The following is a 20,544-nucleotide window of genomic DNA, read 5'->3' as shown; positions in this document are numbered from 1 at the left end:
TGACAACAGGACATACAGTGGGGGAAATAAGTATTTGATCCCTTGCTGATTTTGTAAGTTTGCCCACTGACAAAGACATGAGCAGCCCATAATTGAAGGGTAGGTTATTGGTAACAGTGAGAGATAGCACATCACAAATTAAATCCGGAAAATCACATTGTGGAAAGTATATGAATTTATTTGCATTCTGCAGAGGGAAATAAGTATTTAATCCCTCTGGCAAACAAGACCTAATACTTGGTGGCAAAACCCTTGTTGGCAAGCACAGCGGTCAGATGTCTTCTGTAGTTGATGATGAGGTTTGCACACATGTCAGGAGGAATTTTGGTCCACTCCTCTTTGCAGATCATCTCTAAATCATTAAGAGTTCTGGGCTGTCGCTTGGCAACTCGCAGCTTCAGCTCCCTCCATAAGTTTTCAATGGGATTAAGGTCTGGTGACTGGCTAGGCCACTCCATGACCCTAATGTGCTTCTTCCTGAGCCACTCCTTTGTTGCCTTGGCTGTATGTTTTGGGTCATTGTCGTGCTGGAAGACCCAGCCACGACCCATTTTTAAGGCCCTGGCGGAGGGAAGGAGGTTGTCACTCAGAATTGTACGGTACATGGCCCCATCCATTCTCCCATTGATGCGGTGAAGTAGTCCTGTGCCCTTAGCAGAGAAACACCCCCAAAACATAACATTTCCACCTCCATGCTTGACAGTGGGGACGGTGTTCTTTGGGTCATAGGCAGCATTTCTCTTCCTCCAAACACGGCGAGTTGAGTTCATGCCAAAGAGCTCAATTTTTGTCTCATCTGACCACAGCACCTTCTCCCAATCACTCTCGGCATCATCCAGGTGTTCACTGGCAAACTTCAGACGGGCCGTCACATGTGCCTTCCGGAGCAGGGGGACCTTGCGGGCACTGCAGGATTGCAATCCGTTATGTCATAATGTGTTACCAATGGTTTTCGTGGTGACAGTGGTCCCAGCTGCCTTGAGATCATTGACAAGTTCCCCCCTTGTAGTTGTAGGCTGATTTCTAACCTTCCTCATGATCAAGGATACCCCACGAGGTGAGATTTTGCGTGGAGCCCCAGATCTTTGTCGATTGACAGTCATTTTGTACTTCTTCCATTTTCTTACTATGGCACCAACAGTTGTCTCCTTCTCGCCCAGCGTCTTACTGATGGTTTTGTAGCCCATTCCAGCCTTGTGCAGGTGTATGATCTTGTCCCTGACATCCTTAGACAGCTCCTTGCTCTTGGCCATTTTGTAGAGGTTACAGTCTGACTGATTCACTGAGTCTGTGGACAGGTGTCTTTCATACAGGTGACCATTGCCGACAGCTGTCTGTCATGCAGGTAACGAGTTGATTTGGAGCATCTACCTGGTCTGTAGGGGCCAGATCTCTTACTGGTTGGTGGGGGATCAAATACTTATTTTCCTCTGCAGAATGCAAATAAATTCATATACTTTCCACAATGTGATTTTCCGGATTTAATTTGTGATGTGCTATCTCTCACTGTTACCAATAACCTACCCTTCAATTATGGGCTGCTCATGTCTTTGTCAGTGGGCAAACTTACAAAATCAGCAAGGGATCAAATACTTATTTCCCCCACTGTATTTCTATACTTGCAAGTCTATTCTGTATCACTGCTAACGTTGTCAACATTGCGTACACCAGAAATATGAAGTCAGATACGTACCTGGGAAGGGAATGGGCGAGTGCATCTCTTGAAGAACTCTTCTGACGTCTTGGTAAAAGATGACTAAGATATTGCTGCTATAATTGTTATGTCGCGATTTACCATTCTGATCCAGAGATGGAACTGGATAGTACAACTTACAAGAACAGTTGGATCTTCCATCTTTAGATGAGGATTCCATCCAAAGTCTCCAGAATCCCATCTCTGAGGATGAAGTTAAATTTATTAGTCAAAGCCCCAATCATAAGACCCCGGGACCAGATGGATTTCAGGTGGAATTGTGTAAATTGCTTCAGCACTGTATTGCCAACCCTTTGACAGATGTTTCATTCTATGTTTCCATGGCCTGAATAACAGTCCTCTATTCCCTTCCACCGAGAGCCAGAAGTTCTATTATTAATGTTCTAGAAGGGCCCCCCTGACAGCTAAAGACGTTAGTTTGGGTTTGGATAGGTTAACTACAACTTGTGGTTGGATTGGCTTACATGGGGTGGGAGGAAGCAGTGGGATGGGGACGGTGGGGGTAAGGGAGGCTTTGGGATAGTTTTTTTTATTTTTATTTTTTATAAATATTTGATATTATCCAGGAGGGACCTATAAAAGTACAGGTTCACTCCAATTTATTGATGATTACAAAAGGTTTGGTGACTTAGAAAGGGGGGGGGAGTGGAAAGTGGGTAAGAGGGGAGGGGGTTGTTTTGTATAAATTTAAAACAAATCGGAGAAAAGTTTTTTTCACCCAACGCGTAATTAAACTCTGGAATTTGTTGCTGGAGAACGTGGTGAAGGCGGTTAGCTTGGCAGAGTTTAAAAAGGTGTTAGACGGTTTCCTAAAGGACAAGTCCATAAACCACTACTAAATGGACTTGGGGAAAAATCCACAATTCCAGGAATCACATGTATAGAATGTTTGTACGTTTGGGAAGCTCGCCAGGTGCCCTTGGCCTGGACTGGCCGCTGTCGTGGACAGGATGCTGGGCTCGATGGACCCTTGGTCTTTTCCCAGTGTGGCATTACTTATGTACTTATGTCCTCTACTTGGCTCACTTTTATTACATAGAGCAGTGATTTAACCTATTGTGATGTCATAGTGGCTCATTCCACCAATAAGAGCCAACCTCATTAGTGATGTCACAATGGCTTGATTGTATAGAATGTTTGTACGTTTGGGAAGCTTGCCAGGTGCCCTTGGCCTGGATTGGCCGCTGTCGTGGACAGGATGCTGGGCTCGATGGACCCTTGGTCTTTTCCCAGTGTGGCATTACTTATGTACTTATGTAACTGATTATGGCAATTCCCATCTTTGCTTTATCATGTAAGTTTGCATACTTTATTAATTGTACCATATTTGTGTTGGCTGTGACCTTTTTTATGCTTTGTCATCAACAAAAGCTGTTGAAAGATAAAATCAGATATGTACCTTCTGTTATTTATTTATTTATTTATTGCATTTGTATCCCACATTTTCCCACCTATTTGCGGGCTCAGTGTGGCTTACAATAAGACTTGAATAATAGAAATACATTTGTTACGACTAGGTTATGGATTACATTGAACAGAGTTGTGCGAGTGTACTGCCTGAATATGTTGCTTTTTGCCACATTTTCTTCAATATGCATCTTTTAAACGGCAACTTGAAGGATTGTGCAAACCTTTTCCATATCTATAAGAAGTTCATGACTTTTGCAGAGCCTAACTTTTCTCATCAGGCCATATTTTGTGCAGCTGTGAGGCTGGTTTATCTATTTCTGTTTGACCTCGTTCTTTGTTATTCTACTAGCAGGAAGTCTCCATTGCTACTCCAATTTCTACTACCCTTTTGAAATCAATGTTTCTTTAAAGCCACAGTGTTCTGCTAGTTTTCTTAACTGCGCTGCATAACAAGCAATAGCCTTGGTCTTCACCCAGTCTTTGATGGCTGCCAACAGGCCAGGTTTTCAAGATATCCCTGCTGAGTATATACGAGAGAGAGTTGTGCACAATGGAGGTAGTAGGCATGCAAACCTCTAAATCTAAAGTTGGTCAGATTTGGGCAGAATTAAATAACAAAAATGCTGCTGTTTCAGCCTCCGGTTCTGAGATTGTACCCTGTTTCCCCGAAAATAAGACAGTGTCTTATATTAATTTTTGCTCCCAAAGATGCGCTAGGTCCTATTTTCAGGGGATGTCTTATTTTTCCTTGAAGAAGAATTCACATTTATTGTTGAACAAAAAAAATGAACATTTATTATTATATACTGTACTGTAGTTGTCATCACAAACCAGCATAACCAGTCTGGAGACTGTAACGATCTCCTACAGCAGTTCCTGGACCACTTGCACAGCAGGGACGGTATTGCAGCTTCCGGCCACCAGGGGGAGCTCATCACAGCAGACTCGCACAGCAGGGACAGCGTATGGTATGGCGGCAGGCGACGGGATAACGGCAGACTGTGCAGTTCTACATCTGGCGGTAGGGGACAAGGGGGATGGCGGCAGGCGACGGGCATCTTGATGACTTGCCTGCACATTTATAAGTGACAGCCGCGGAAGGGAACATCGGGGTTGGCGGCAGGTGACGGTCTTCATGTCCTGCATGCAGCTGCTCTGCAACGGACGGTGAAGGTAGGGGACAACGGCAGCGGGCTAAAAAGAATCACAGCTGCATACTCTGGTGTTCTGTTCGGCGGGCATGCTTCCAAACAAAAACTTTGCTAGGTCTTACTTTCGGGGGAGGCCTTATATTTAGCAATTCAGCAAAACCTCTACTAGGTCTTATTTTCGGGGAAACAGGGTAGATAAACAGATACTTGTTGACTGGCTATGACATACTTTTCACCCGATTGCTGTTGAAGAGCTTAACCCCCCCCCTTTTTTTTACAAAGCCACGCAGCAATGCCAACACAGCCCATTCACTTTGAGCGGGCTGTCTCAGCATTACCGCACCAGCAGCCGCTAGCATGGCTTTGTAAAGGGGGAGGGGGTAAGTTATAACTGAATAAAGTTTCTTATTCTCAATGTTATTTAGATGTAACCCTATGCATTTAATATCAAAAGCTCCCACTGTTTTTGCCCAGTGGGTTATGCAAGGGGTTAATGAATGGTTACAGAAAGGTTCCCCACCCTTGGATATTGGCGAAGGGTGCAGATTTAGATCCTATACTCTCTAATTTTAGGCCAGCCGCAAGTATTCCATTTCTGACTAAATTAAATCAATCCTACGTAAGCAGGTTATTTGCTGAACATATGGAGAGGTTTTCATGCTTACATACATCTCAGTTTGGAATTTGAGTGTGCCATAGTACAGAATCTTTGTTATTGGTGCTGGGGAAACAGATAGTATTATTACAATTTGACACGTCTGCTGCTTTTGATGCAGTAAATCATGACTTTTATTATCAAGACTGAGTGTTGCAGGAGTGAAGGGAGCGGTATCGCAATCGTTCCAAGATTTTTTACAGAATAGAAATTATGCAGTCAGAAAGGATAATGTTCTTTCCCATTGGTGGACTCCAGAGTGTGGTGTCCTTCAGGGGTCCCCCTATCACCCCTTCTTTTAAAATTCTTTATGCCTTCTTTAGTCAATCTCTGTTTTAGTTCAGGAGAATTACTTTTATCATATGCAGATGACATTCTACTTACAAGACCCTTTCAGTTTGTTTGAAGAAGATTCAAGACTGGGCTGCTATAAATTTGTTGAAACTAAACTCGAATAAAACTAAAATGTTATGATTTCGTGATCCTGGCTCAGTCACCCCTACAGAGATAACCTTGTTGTAGAATTTGAGACTAAGGCTAAGGTAATCAGAGTAATTTTGGACTCTGCTTTGTCTTCTGACTCATGGATTAGTCATTTATGGAAGAAAACATTCTTTAAATTGCAGCTACTGAGACTAGTAAAATCAAATTTTAATCAATTTGCTTATACTCTGCTAGTACAAATGTTAATTTTGTCACATTTGGATTATTGTAAATTAGTGAGAACAATGCAGTTAATCCAAAACACTGTGATCAGGTTGACCTTTAAATGAGCGTGCGCAGTGACTGAAAACAGGACAGGGTGCCAGGCAATGCGAGACCAGCACAGGACAAACGCTTTAGCTGGTGGGGGGTTGGGAACCCCCGCCAGCCACGGTACTTTCGCAGTGGCAGTGGGGGGGGGGGGGGGCGGCGGTGGGGGCAGAAGCGGCAGCAGGAGGGCGGCGGCGAGGAGGCTGTAGTGGCCACAGGGGGGGCGAAGTGGCAGCGGGAGGGCGAGCCAAAATGTGCCCGCCCACCTTGAGCTCTGGCCCCCCTTCCTGGCTACGCCCCTGCTGAGCAGTGCTGCTACATGTTTCTCAGGGGGAATCTCGTTTATCATTTATTGTTTATTAAAATTTTCCTATACCATATCTATTTTCCAAGCAAGTCAGAACGGTTTACAATATATTAAAAAATTAAACACAACGAGACAAGAATGCCATAAAATCATAGGACAGATTCCATCCATAATCATTCATACAAGGTACATAACATGACCCAGAGATCAAACAAACCATTCACACAAAATAAGAAAGTAACAGACATTCAAATTTCTGGTATTTAAACAAGTCCAGCAAAGGCAAATTTGCAATATTTCTCATTGCAGAGATCCACTGATAGAGGTGGGAAACTGGAAATCAAGAGGTACTAAATGCTAGCTGGAAGAAATAAGTTTTTAGAGCAGAACGAAAAAGGGTATAACATTTTTCCAACCAAATTGGTTGGGGAAGTGAATTCCATAGAGCTGGTGCCAGAGAGTAAAAAGCTGAATTTCTACTAGATTCCCATCTGGCTTTAGAGGGAGGGGTAGGGGGGTATGAGTAGTCTGTTGTGAATTAATGAGCGCAGAGTGGGGTGTACGGAATGGTTAAAGAAGCCAGGTAGGTGGGGGTAACAGTGTACAAGTCTTTGTCAGTGTGAGAACTTTGAACTTCATTCTATATTCTGTAGGGAGCCAACGTAATCGTTGAAGGAGAGGGGAGACGGTCACATCTAGAATCCTGACAAATAATATGGGCAGCAGTGTTCTGTAATGTCAGGGGCGTAGCCAGACAACAGATTTTGGGTGGGCGTAGTCAAGAATTGGGTGGGCACCAAGTGTTCTCCCCCCCCCCCCCCCAAAAAAAAAATAAATCTCAGCTGGTGGGAAAACGCTTCTTTCCACCTTGGCAGCAAGAATGCACTGAAAACTGAGCATGCGCAGGTGCCGGTGTCGTGGAGAGTCGCGTTTTCGTCACCATCAGGGGGAAATCTTTAGCTGGCAGAGCTTGGGATTCCCACCAGTTACCACTAAACATGTGCTACTGTTGGGTGGGCCTGAGCCATAAATGGGTGGGCCCTGGCCCACCTAAGCCCACCTGTGGCTACGCCACTGGTCTGTAGTATCTCAAAGTACTGCTCTTGCCTTTTTATAGATTTGGTCCAGTCTTCTGGAGCACTATCCATAGCGTTCTAGGCAAGGTACTTTTCCAAGAGATCCAGCCCTCTTTCCTGGAATCACCTCTGCACTTATATTAATAACAGTTCTTGAACCTGTCATGGTTATGAGGCAGACATATAAAATGTATGCTTTCTTTTAATCACCAGTCTCTCAATTCCACTGTCATCGTGTACTGTGGTGTATGGGATTTACAAAGACAGATACTGCAGCACTGAGCAAAACACCTGACAAATAACAAAGAAGGGCATAATCGAACAGGGGCGCCCATCTCTAATGACGGCCCTGTAAAGCGGCGTACCCAACCGTATTATCAAAACAAGATGGGCGGTCATCTTTTGATAATACGGTCGGCGCCGGCCAAATCTCAACATTTGGGCTGCCCTTAGAGATGGCCGACATTGGTTTTCGCCAATAATGGAAACTAATGGCGGCCATCTCAAAACCGGCCAAATCCAAGCCATTTGGTCGTGGGAGGAGCCAGCATTTGTAGTGCACTGGTCCCCCCTCACATGCCAGGACACCAACTGGTCACCCTAGGGGGCACTGCAGTGGACTTCACAAATTGCTCCCAGGTGCATAGCTCCCTTACCTTGGGTGCTGAGCCCCCAACCCCCCCCCCCAAAACCCACTATCCACAACTGTACACCACTACCATAGTCCTTAAAGGGTAACGGGGGGGGGGGGGGGCACCTAGATGTGGGTACAGTGGGTTTCTGGTGGGTTTTGGAGGGCTCCCATTTACCACCACAAGTGTAACAAGTGGGGGGGGGGGGGGGCAGGGTCTGCCTGCCTGAAGTGCACTGCAGTACCCACTAAAAACTGCTCCAGGGACCTGCATAGTGCTGTGATGGAGCTGGGTATGACATTTGAGGCTGGCATAGAGGCTGGCATAAAATGTTTTTTAATTTTTTTTGGGGTGGGAGGGGGTTGGTGACCACTGGGGTAGTAAGGGGAGGTGATCCCCGATTCCCTCCGGTGGTCATCTGGTCAGTTTGGGCACCTTTTCCAGGCTTGGTCGTGAACAAAAAGGGACCAAGTAAAGTCGGCCAAATGCTTGTCAGGGTCGCCCTTCTTTTTTACATTATCGGTCGGAGATGGCCATCTCTTAACCACGCCCTTGTCCCGCCTTCGGTACACTGCCGACATGCCCCCTTGAACTTTGGCCAGCCCTGCGACGGAAAGCAGTTGAAGCCGGCCAAAATCGGCTTTCGATTATCCCGATTTGTGTCGGAAGATGGCCGCCCTTCTCCTTCGAAAATAAGCAGGAAAGTAAAACAGGTTGAGAGGACAGAACAGCAGATTCATCAGTACTTCAATAACAAATTGGAATGTGCTGATTCAACAATAACACACCTACATATCATGTCATATTTATGATTTTAACGATATTAATTTTAATTTTTTTTGTGTGTGTAAACCACATTGGGCAAAACTTGTGTATTAGGAGCACGTTTATACAGCAGAAGAATTGAAATGAACTGAAATTTAAAATGATTTCAGGGGAACAATGATGAAGACAGGCAAGAGGAGTCAGATGAGGAAAGTGAAGCAGGGAAGCAAGATGTGGCTAAGAAAACCTGGGCGGAGAGAAGAGAAGAAATAAAAACATTTATATGGAATCCCGAGAAGAGAGAATTTATGGGCAGGACTGCTCAGAGCTGGGGTAAGTGTTTACCAGTTGCTCACAGAGACTACAAGGCAGCAGCATTATGCTGCGTCTGCTTTCTTAGTTCATTTATCAGGTAAATTCTAATTTTTAATTTACTTTTACTTAACGGAAACATTTTTCATTTTCTTTCCTCTTCAACGTGAAAAAAAGATCTCAGAAACAGAAAAATTATGAAACATTAAAAACACCTATTATAGACCTCTCAGATCAGAGTGTCTGAGTGATACCTCCAGGGGCCGTCACATAAACAATATAATGATGTCTATGGCCAAAATGCACTTCTATTCTCCCCAGATTTCTCTGTCAAGGCACACATATGGTTAAGGGTCCCCTGATAGCAAGCTCAAAATGTTAATCATTAATAACAGGTAGACAGTAAAAGGTAAAAAAGTAATGGGAGTCTGTTCTAATGAAGCTTCCTTTTAATCGGCTTCTTCAGTAAAGTACAAGTATATACGAAAGAAGGGATAAGAAAACAAGTCCATAAAAGGGATAAGGCAACTAGTCCATAAAACCAAAGAAAGGTAGTTACAAGAGGAATCAAATAGTTTCAATGAATTGGCAACTCACAGTCTCCTCTGAACTGTATTCTCTACTTCTGAGCCAAACATCTTTCACACCGCTTTACAGATTGGATATTGTAATAATTCTTACTCCTTTTTATGGGGGCTTTATCCTCCTGGATATTAGTCAGGAGTCCTCTCCTTCACCAGTTACAATAGTCTATTGGGCAGTGATTAAACCCAGTATTTTTCCTCTCTCTCTCTCTCTCTGCTCTACTTCCCCCTTCAGGTTTCTTTTATCACTCCCATGTGATTCTATGTTCCCTAGCGCTTACATAGTAACATAGTAGGTGACGGCAGAAAAAGACCTGCACGGTCCATCCAGTCTGCCCAACAAGACAAACTCATATGTGCTACTTTTTGTGTATATCTTACCTTGATTTGTAACTGTCATTTTCAGGGCACAGACCGTACAAGTCTGCCCAGCAGTATCCCCTCCTCTCAACCACCAGCCCCGCCTCCCACCACCGGCTCTGGCACAGACCGTATAAGTCTGCCCAGCACTATCCCCGCCTCCCAACCACCAGCCCAGCCTCCCACCACAGGCTCTGCCACCCAATCTCGGCTAAGCTCCTGAGGATCCATTTCTTCTGAACAGGATTCCTTTATGTTTATCCCACGCATGTTTGAATTCCGTTACCGTTTTCCTCTCCACCACCTCTGCGGGAGGGCATTCCAAGCATCCACCACCCTCTCCGTGAAAAAATACTTCCTGACATTTTTTTTGAGTCTGCCCCCCTTCAATCTCATTTCATGCCCTCTAGTTCTGCCGCCTTCCCATCTCCGGAAAAGGTTCATTTGCGGATTAATACCTTTCAAATATTTGAACGCCTGTATCATATCACTCCTGTTTCTCCTTTCCTCCAGGGTATACATGTTCAGGTCCGCAAGTCTCTCCTCATACGTCTTGTAACGTTTATGTTTTCCTTAAAGAATAGGTTAATGGATAAGACATTGGGTGGGTTCTATCTCCTATTCCATTAAGTTAGTAGCACTCACTAGCTCCGCTGCTTCCAACTTGGTCCTTTCCCCCAAAAGGACTGTCTTGTGGCAGCAACTTTCTTTCTCTCTCTCTCAAGATTAGGATCAGGACTTCCTAGTGTCTAATTCCTTCTCCTTTTCTGTGCCTCTGGGGACAGCTGTGGATCAGACTGGAAACCCCAGATTTGTTCAGTCATTTTCTGAACAAGCCACTCTCCTATCAATATGCACCAGGAGACACTTGTGAGCCAGAGTGGCAACCTATGTACTTGTTTTTCCTTCTCCTTGACCCTTACAGCAGGGAGCCAAGACTCCTGTGGGCCCTAGAGTGGGGTATCTACTCAGTATGGCTTTACATCTCTTCCTTACTGGGACCTGCCTTGGTGAGAAGAGACCAGGTTCCTCTCTGAACTCAGTCTTCTAATTCACTCTAACAGCTCAAGCTTCAATACTATTGGGCCACTATCTCAGAACAGACCACCCACTATTCAGATTTGATTGACAGCTTTCTGGAGCAGGGGCCCAGAATAAACTTCTGCAACTGCAGAGGAAAGCACTCCTTGAAAGCCTCATACACACCTAACACCAAAAGAATGCATGTTCTTATCAGTTCACACAAACCAACCTGATACTCAAACCAGGGGCCTCACTGGCAACTGAATCAGAATCTTTTTTAAATCCAGTTAGAGGAAGATAAACCAGTCTGGCTGCTCGTGATATACTGAGTACCTCGTAACAACACATCATCTGTGCAAGAACTCCTCAATCTGTTTACAGAGGTGATCTTGAGTTTCCCTAGGCTGGTGATCATGAAAGACTAATCTACATATCAAAACCCCAGATACCTCCACAGCTATCTTCCTGACATGATGACAGTGCTAGGATTCCCACAGGTGATCAATTTTTCAACCCAAATAAACGGTTAGCATATCTGGGTTTAAAAAAAGGTCTGGACAAGTTCCTGGAGGAAAAGCCCATAGTCTGAAAATGAGATAGACATGGGGAAGCAACTGCTTGCCCTGGGATTGGTAGCATGAAATGTTGCTACTATTTGGTTTTCTGCCAGGCACTTGTGACCTAGATTAGCCAGTGTTGGAAACAGGATACTGGGCTAGATGGACCACTGGTCTGACTTAGGGCCCGATGCACAAAGCTTACAGTGCTTGCAATGTTTGCTTTAGACTGGGTGGATTCTATAACTATACATATAAATATAGAAACACAGTTACAAATATGTAAGCATAAGAGTATCCTTTCTGGAGGAAAACGCCTCGAGAAGCACCTCTCCCGTATTTATAACAGGGTGAGGGCTAGGGCTTCATCATCATCGGCGGCTAAAAACCTCCTTGTTTTTAATATTTTTCAATTTCTAAATAAATGCATAGCACTGCCATACAGTCCTAGAAAATTACTTAACTTAGGCAGGCGAACAGCCTTCTTCAACCAAGACCGTGATCAAACCGTGGTCAACAGGTCCCGTTTTGTGTTAGCTGCTTCAGAACCAACAGTCTTCAATAAATCAATTCACCGGTCTTCAGTGTTAAGTCTGTTCATTTTGCCGACATAGATTTTAGCAATGCCCACAACCTGCCCATCCCATGCCCATGGCCACACCCCCTTTTCAACTATGTGACTTAGAATTTGGAATTTCAATACAGCCCATATCAACATCATTACCAAGGTAGAACTCTTCATTTCATCTTGATTTAGTGCAGAAATTCCACGTAACCTGCACTTTTCAGAACGTAAGTGGTGCAATGATAGTTCTCTGCTCAGCCAGTCACTATATTTATGACTAACTTCAACACTATATTGTATTTATCCACATTATAGTTTGAGGCTATCACTGTACACTTTACATTATTCATTTTATTTGGTATTTAAAATACCTAATTATAAGTTGTTGCTGAAAAATGGATGCCAGAAAAGATCAGTGCTAAGTATGATTCTCTACCCAGTGTGCCTGAATGTAAGTCACCTCGAGGTACTACTGAAAAGGTGTGAGCAAAAATCCAAATAAATAAATTTAAATAAAGATAAAGGGCACATGCCTTTTATAGGATAGTTGCATAGTGCCGATTACTGTGCCCTAACTTTGGGTGCCTGCTGAAGCCTGGTGTAACTGCTAATGCCCCAGCTGGACACACTGACCTGTTATTCTGTAACAACACATGCAAATTTTTCAGAACGCCCCTGACTTGCCCATTGCCCCTCCCATAGCTTTGCCCCCTTTCGAGCAGTGTGTTATGGGATTTGGGCACCTGACATTAAAGATGTGTGCTATTTATTTGTTTGTTTGTTGCATTTGTATCCCACATTTTCCCATCTATTTGCAGGTCAATGTGGCTTACAATGTTCCGTTATGGCATTCACCATTTCAGAGTCGAAGTTACAGTTGGTGTTACATAGAGAATAGGTTGACATGATAAAAATAAGCAGACAGGCATAGAAAGGAACCAGTCTAAATAAAGGTTAGGTGGTGATGTGTTGCAGTCACAATTATTGAACATTATGGTATGCCTTGTTGAAGAGATATGTCTTCAGAGATTTATCCCAATTGGTGCCAATTAACATCAGTAATTGCTTGCTAGCATCCAGTTATTACTTACTAATGGCCAACTAAGCTGTGCGCGCCTCTTGGGATTGCGCAGTCTATAAAGTTTGGGTGTAAGCTTCTAGAATCATGTCAGTTACACCCACAACTGCAACATTTAGTCACGGACATTTACACCAGCCACTGACATGGTATAAGCGGTTGTGGATAATTGTTGGCGATTTACGCGTGCATTCTATAATGGCAATTATGGGGCCCTTTTACTAAGCAGCAGTAAGCCAACCATGGGCTAACAGTGCACCAATGTGGAACTATCACTGGGCTACTGCAGGAGCCCAGCTGTAGTTTCCACCCCTAGCGCGCGCCATTTCCGGCACTACAAAAATATGATCTATGTTTGTAGCGCCAGAACTTAACTGGCGGTAATCGGGTTAGCACGGGCCCTTAAAACCATCTCAGTATGTGGTGGTAAGCGTTCCCCTCCTCCAAAATGGCCACATGGAAAGTGTTTCATTTACTGCACGGCCATTTCTTTTCCTCAAAAAAGACAGCATTTTACCTACTTCAGTAAAAGGGGGCATCGGCGTGTGTAAAAATAACGAGCCGATGCTAGCACAGGTCTCCTTTTACCGCAGCTTAATAAAAGGGCCCTTATATGTGTAATTACCTGTATTGTATTCACATTTAGCGCACAGTATCATAGCACCTAAAATTTATCCCATTGCGTTTGTCTTCCAGGTTTGATTTTCCTCTTTTATCTTTTCTTCTATGCCTTCCTTGCGGGAATGTTCTCATTCTGTATGTACGTCTTGCTTCTCACAATAAGTCCCTATACACCAACCCAAAGGGACCGAGTGACTCCTCCAGGTGGGTGGTTCAGAAAACTTGTATCTTCTCAAGGTCTCGTTGTCTAGCAAGTGCCATAATTCTCTTGTTGAAAAAGCATGAAGCATTTTCACTGTACATTTCTGCCATCTTTAAACGAAGAATTAGTTTTTCAAGATTTTCATAAAAAGAATGGTTGGGACCTTATTAAATGAATTACAAAGCTGAATGAACACATCCTTAACAAGTCAATATAACTGTTTATTGTCAATTTTTGCTCCCAAATCAGTCACCACCATGGACTATGTACAGTTGTGGTGTGTCCGATCGACTGCTGCTTTCTGCTTCAGTATCATGTTGAAGTCTGAGTCTTCCAAAGATGCCCAACCTCTAGGCGGCTTCCCTAACTTTTTGAGATTTTCCCAGCTTATGACGTTTGTTGACAATGTTGTAAAAACTAGTGAAAAGATATTAGTCTTTAAAGTATGCCCCTTTTTCTTCCAAAAATGCTCGTGAGAAAAGAAACAGATTTATAATGATTGGAGGAATGGTGTAGACAGCCATGGAAGTTAACAGAATAAGAACTGATGGTAAGAGAAAATTTCAGTTGTGTCACAACTCTCCAAATAGAGTGCCTCAAGAGGTTAAGCTGATGATTATTTGCAAAACTGTTTTTCCAGGTTTGGTGATGGAGAAGGCTGTGGTGCTGACCTCTAGGGGCACTATATAGAATCTGTGAGTAAGGGTTCTAGAATATTAGCGCAAAGCTGCACTGGTGCGCCAAAAGTTAGGTGCGCCTACTTATGACAGGTCAATAGCTGGCCTAAGTGCACTATGTAGTGTGCACAACTGATTGTATTCTATAAGTTCTATGCGTGGCTTGACAACATGAACATGACACACCCATGCTCCACCTACAGTACATGTATGCTATGCTATGCTAATAGAGTCTTATATCCCGTAGCAGGTCAATGGCTGGCCCAAATGCACCATGCAATGTGTACAACTGATAGTATTCTACAAGTTCTATGCTTGGCAACATGAACATTCATTCTTGGTTTAATCATGAATTCATAATGAATGTAACTGTTGGGCAGAATGGATGGACCGTTCAGGTCTTTGGCTGCCATCATTTACTATATTACTATGTTCCATAGCTACTCACTTCTTCTGACGTGCAGGGCTAGACATATTCTGTTTTCTAAAGTTGCTTTTACTGTCCACCAAAGTAATGACTGAGTCACCCGAGGAGGCATTTGAAGAGTATAGCTTAAACATGTTCTCAGAAACCATATTAATGAGCCAGTTATGAAGAATTAAAGATGAAATTTGGTCCATGAAACCATGTATGATGTTGATACCATGAGACCAGAGTCTGTAAATGTCACCTTGTTGAGATACATTCTGATTAAATTAAACCCTAAGTTTGTTGAATGAGAGATGATAGTTTTCCTTGTGTAAGTAGAACTAGAAGGAAAAGGGTTCCAGTGTTTCCTTCTTTCACCTCCAACTAGAGCCTGACTGAACCCCGAATCTTCTGTTTCTGTCGAAATCGAATTGAGACTTCCAGGAACAGTCTTGCGAGACTGCTGCGGAGGTCCTGGCAGCCATCTTGTAATTGGAGCCACCGTGGTCAGGAGACTCGCTCCTTTCAGTGCTGGTTCCAATCACAAAATGGCTTTCGGGACCTCCTGTAGCAGTCCTGAAAGCCTACCATAGGAAGTCTCTACAGCCATTGCGTCAGGAGCAGTGGCATGGGGCAGGAAGGAGTGGGGTTCATTCCTGCCCCAAAGAGCCCACTAGACCACCAGGGCTTCCTAAGGTAGGTCTGGGGAGGGCCTACAGGTAATCAGGTGGGATGAGGGGTGGAAATGATCGTGGTGGTGGTGGGGAGGAGTGAGTTTTGGGTTTCAGCCGAAAATATCAAATCCAAAACTAAAATTCAGTTGGCCTCTACCTCAAAGTTGATTGGAACAAGTGCTGGGATTTTGACACCATTTTTTTTTTATTTGTACCCTGTTCTTTCCCACTCATGGCAGGCTCAATGTTGTTTAGGTACTTATTTGTACCTGGGGCAATGGAGGGTTAAGTGACTTGCCCAGAGTCACAAGGAGCTGCCTGTGCTTGTAGTGGGAATTGAACCCAGTTCCCCAGGACCAAAGTCCACCACTCTAACCACTAGGCCACTCCTCCACTGCAAGTATTTAAGGATTTTAATAGACTCACTCTTCCATTGTTCCTTATCTGGTCATTTCAGCAATGGTCCTGATAACTTCATAAATTACTCAGTGTGATGTACAACAGTGTGATAAGATAATATCATAAAACTGAGTACATTATGTAAGAATTATGCATTGATTCCTCTCTTGGGATCACCTTCAACTGCCATGAGGAATCAGGCAAGCAGCATTTCTTCCCTGCCACTGCAGTCTCTTCTGCCAGCTTCCGTCTGAAATCAGAACTACACAGGGCCCTGTAATCTTGTGAGACCCACCAGCCCTGCTAGATTACAATTTCAGAGGCAAATCAGCAGAAGAGGCAACAGCAGCAGATGAGAAATCCCACAGGAGCAATGCAGGGTGAGAAGAGAGAGGCCAATATCAGGATCCCATCTCTCTGCACAGAAAAAAATTTAATGGCATACTTGATTTGATAGAAAGTCACAAATATAGTACTCAACAACAACATCTGCTATAGACTCCCCCCCCCCCCCAAATTCTTATAAAGTCACATTCATTTATTGACAATTTCAAAATATTAAAAAAAAACAGAGAAAAAAAGACTCCAGTAGAAAAAAAATCACTTTATTGGTCAAACAACTCTATATATAATTCTGGAAAAATAAAATTCCAGGGCATACAGCAGTAGTATCAAAAATAGGCACCAATACCTTCAAAAGATTCTTCAGTTGACTATTACAAACATTTCATGATCACATTTAAAGATAAGTTAATCTGACCAACTTCTTCATCATGCCATTCCATTCATCCATCCACTTGATTTGATCCCATGGCATACTAATGTGCCACACCACGTCTGCTTCCACTGCAGAAGTGCAATTGAATACGCTGAGCTTTTTTCCTGCATCGGCAGTGGATTACAATTGTAGCAGAAGCCTTGCTTTCATTCTCTTTGAGCTTAATATTCGTATATTTATATATCACAAGACTCCTGAAGAAGGCGTCTGTAGCGCCGAAACACGGCTGTGTTGAGTCGAGTGTATATTTAAATAAAGAGATTGTTCCTAATCTACGTCGCCTACTAGTGCTGTTCAAGAGCCTACTCCTCCTACTCCCCCTTTCCTCAGATTCTACTTTTCGTAGGAATTTGTGTACCTCCACCCTTGTGGTGGTTTGGCTTGCTTGCGTTGCTCCACTGCAGAATGCTCAGGTTCCTCAAAGGTTGGCTTGTTTGTGGGGCATCTCTTGGTGGCTCATTTTTTAAGCAGTGCCCTAGGTTAGCACTGGAAATGTTTCTCTCTGAAGTGACACAGTGCTCTCTGCCTCTCATTCATATATACCTCTTCCAGTTATGTGGAGAATTATAACAGCATTATGGGAGACTGAAGCTCTTGGAAGCTGTGCTAAGGTGATTGCTATTGCTTTTTCTGTCCCCATTTCATTGTATTTTAAATTGAATTCCTTTTTGCCAAATGAAATATTGGGACATTCACAAAATATCTGAAAGATTTAAAATGGAGGCTATGGATTTCATTGTTATGCTTGTGAGACTTTCTCTTTACTATTTTGGATGCTAAGCACATCCAATTTGTCTGTGATTGGAGTGATTATCACAAGGTATCTGTTTTATATGACAGGAGTGATGATTAGACCATATACAAGTGGACTTCATTTCACCTTCAATGCTTCAGAAACTAGCACGTGGTCATCTTATGTGGAAAGCATGCATAACTTTCTTGAAGGTAAATAATTCTAATGTTTTTAAAGAGAAATATCCTGGGAGATGTAGTGTGAATCTTCAGAGAGGAAGTGTGAATTTTGATGGAAAGCTATCTAGTTAGTAATCCAATCTTTGAAGCTGAGAGGATAGGATCTCTAAAGCAGGAGTGGATTGCAGACAAATATTGACCTAGGGGACAACAGTGTAAGTTCAACCCAAGTGGCCTTTTCAGTGCAGGTGGGATGGAATAGAGGGAGCTGTTGTGAGATCCTGCACTCTGGGAGCCCTTTGCAAAGTTGAGAGCTCATAGTTTGAACTTCTACCATTGCTGGAGGAGGGGGTTCTCCCAGGATGAATAGCACCCAAGGAGGTTGGATTGACAAGAGACGGCATCATGTGACAAGGCTGAAGCCATCTACACCCTACGCAGAAGCCACCATCTTGATACACTCAAAACATTACTTTGTATGGTGGCAAGCTCCGCCTACTGGCTTCAGGCCAAATAATGGGCCAGGCACAATCCCGCCATCTCCTGTCAATTAAACCTCCTTGATAGTGCCTGTATCTCCTCTTTCTTCCCACTGTCAAGCCTGCAGTTTTTCTTTAAAGGGACAAGGATGCTGCAATATAATTGGCTTTCCTAGGGAACCCTGATCGCCAATAAACCACTCCAACTAGCTGATGGCATAAAGAAAGAGGACACACCTTTTAAAAAGAAAACTGTCTTCTTGTGAATGGATCTTCAGACTGAGATATTAAACAGAAGTCAAATAATCTTTAAGGGTGGGATATATAATAAGGAAGCACCTTTCTGTTGGAATACAAAGAGTAAATACTTTCTCTATGATTTGATCAATACTGTGGGAAGACTGCATATATGATAGAGACAGGTGGCACCTGATAGATTAACCAATTGATTGAGGCATGAACTTTTGAGGACTTGAGCCCACTTCAGATGCGTTAAAGATAAAATCTGAAAAGCAGAGAAGCCACTTTATACAGGAGAACACTAAAAGGCGACATACTTTTCTAGTGTCCTGAGTTCATAGATGGGGAAATGCCTCCCTGATCATTTTATTTCTTTATCTTTTTATGTACTCCTTGAAAGGACCAGGTATTCTGAACTCTGAGATGGAAGAGGAGATCAGAGGCGTTCCTAGCGTGGATGGCACCCGGGGCAGATCGCCGATGCGCCCCCCCCACCTGTGAAATGACACCCCCCCGGGTGCACGCCGCTGGGGGGGGAGGTGCCGCAGCGCGCGCCTGTGGGCTCCGACTTTGTGAACTTCGTTCGTTCACTGCAGCTCCCTCTGCCCCGGAACAGGCACCCCCCTGCGGCGTGCACCCGGGGTGGACCGCCCCCCCGCTCACCCCCCGCCCCCCCCGCCCCCCCTTGGTATGCCACTGGAGGAGATCCATTATAAATGGCCTTTTCTAGTACCAAAATTTCAAAGACATTTTGATATCATGCGCCAAGCTGGCAGACTGGGGAGTAGCATCAGGAAATATTTCTGTATGGAGGAAAGAGTAGACACATTGACACTGCCTCCCAGTACAAGGTGGAGATAAGAGCAGTAAGAATTCAAGAAGACCTGGTGGGAAAACTTGAAGAAAAAGCCATAGATGAACTGTGATTCTCAAACTTTTCCTGGGGAAACACTAGCTGGCTGAGTTTTCAGGATATCCCTAATGAATATAAATGGAAGAGATTTGCATATAATGGAGATACCAAGCAAGCAAAACTATCTCACGCATAACAACTGTTATAATATATCAATATTTATTATCCTTCATATAAATATTAATTCTTAAAAATTCCCACACACTTTGTTATCCTATGACATATAATTCTTACACACGTCAACAAATAGTCACACTTTAAATCCCATCACACCCAACATACTCATTGCACTTCAAATCATATATCTTATATAGGGGAATAACTGTAGAGTACTTATCTCTGTATCACTTTAGGGAATTGTTCAAGCCTTTCCACAATCAGTTCAACTGTTGTCCCACAGTGGAAGTGACACTTCTTAAAATCTAACACCACTCAATAGGGTGATTAACATAAGTACAAAAGAAGAAAGAGGAATAATTCGGTTAGTTCTCTCAACATTATTGAACATGAATAGCTCCGGTTTGGGCGAAGCAGAGCAAATGGAGTATATGGTGACGTGGAGGAACATTTTCAAAAGGGACGTCCAAGTTGCGATTTGGACGTCCTTGCAAAATGGTGAAATCCAGGGGCGGGGAAATCCATATTTTCAAAACAAGATGGACATCCATCTTTCGTTTCTAAAATACCATCAGAGACATCCAAATCCTTGAAATTTGGATGTCCCTAGATTTGGACGTCCCTAGACATGGATATTTCTGACTTTCGGCGATTTTCGAAGCCAAAGACGTCCACGTCAAAAACGTCCTAATGCAAGCCATTTGGACATGGGAGAAGCCAGCATTTGTAGTGCGCTGGTCCCCCTGACATGCTGAGCCCCCCCCCCCAAATCCACTACCCACAACTGTGCATCACTACCATAGCCCTTAGAGTGAAGGGGGGCACCTAGATGTGGGTACAGTGGGTTGGTGGTGGGTTTTGGAGGGCTTGCTGTTTCCTCCACAAATGTAACAGGTAGGGAGGGTATGGGCCTGTGTCTGCCTGTCTGAAGTGCACTGCAGTACTCACTAAAACTGCTCCTGGGACCTGCATGCGCTGTTATGGACCTGAGTATGACATCTGAGGCTGGCATAGAGGCTGGCACGACATATTTTTAAAGATGTTTTTTGAGGGTCGGAGGGGGTTAATGACCACTTGGGGAGTAACGGGAGGTCATCCCCGATTTTCTCCGGTGGTCATGTGGTCATTTCGGGCACCTTTTTGTGCCTTATTTGTAAGAAAAACACATCTGGGTGAAAACG

General features: G+C 43.7%; 1 protein-coding gene across 3 annotated transcripts in view; it reads left to right on the top strand.

Annotated features, from left to right (window-relative positions):
* The window catches only part of ATP1B4 (ATPase Na+/K+ transporting family member beta 4), a 50,561-nt gene that overhangs the window by 19,936 nt on the left and 10,081 nt on the right, over positions 1 to 20,544 (top strand). For all 3 annotated transcript variants that reach the window (XM_030210578.1, XM_030210576.1, XM_030210575.1), the window contains exons 3-5: positions 8,634 to 8,796; positions 13,639 to 13,767; positions 17,543 to 17,647. In XM_030210578.1, coding sequence (XP_030066438.1) covers positions 8,634 to 8,796; positions 13,639 to 13,767; positions 17,543 to 17,647 — 397 coding nt within the window. The remainder of the gene's footprint in view (positions 1 to 8,633; positions 8,797 to 13,638; positions 13,768 to 17,542; positions 17,648 to 20,544) is intronic.

This window comes from Microcaecilia unicolor, chromosome 7 (genome assembly GCF_901765095.1).
Source record: "Microcaecilia unicolor chromosome 7, aMicUni1.1, whole genome shotgun sequence".
NCBI lineage: Eukaryota > Metazoa > Chordata > Amphibia > Gymnophiona > Siphonopidae > Microcaecilia > Microcaecilia unicolor.
The sequence above is the reverse complement of the archived record's forward strand: the minus strand, read 5'-3'. Positions and strand labels throughout refer to the sequence as shown.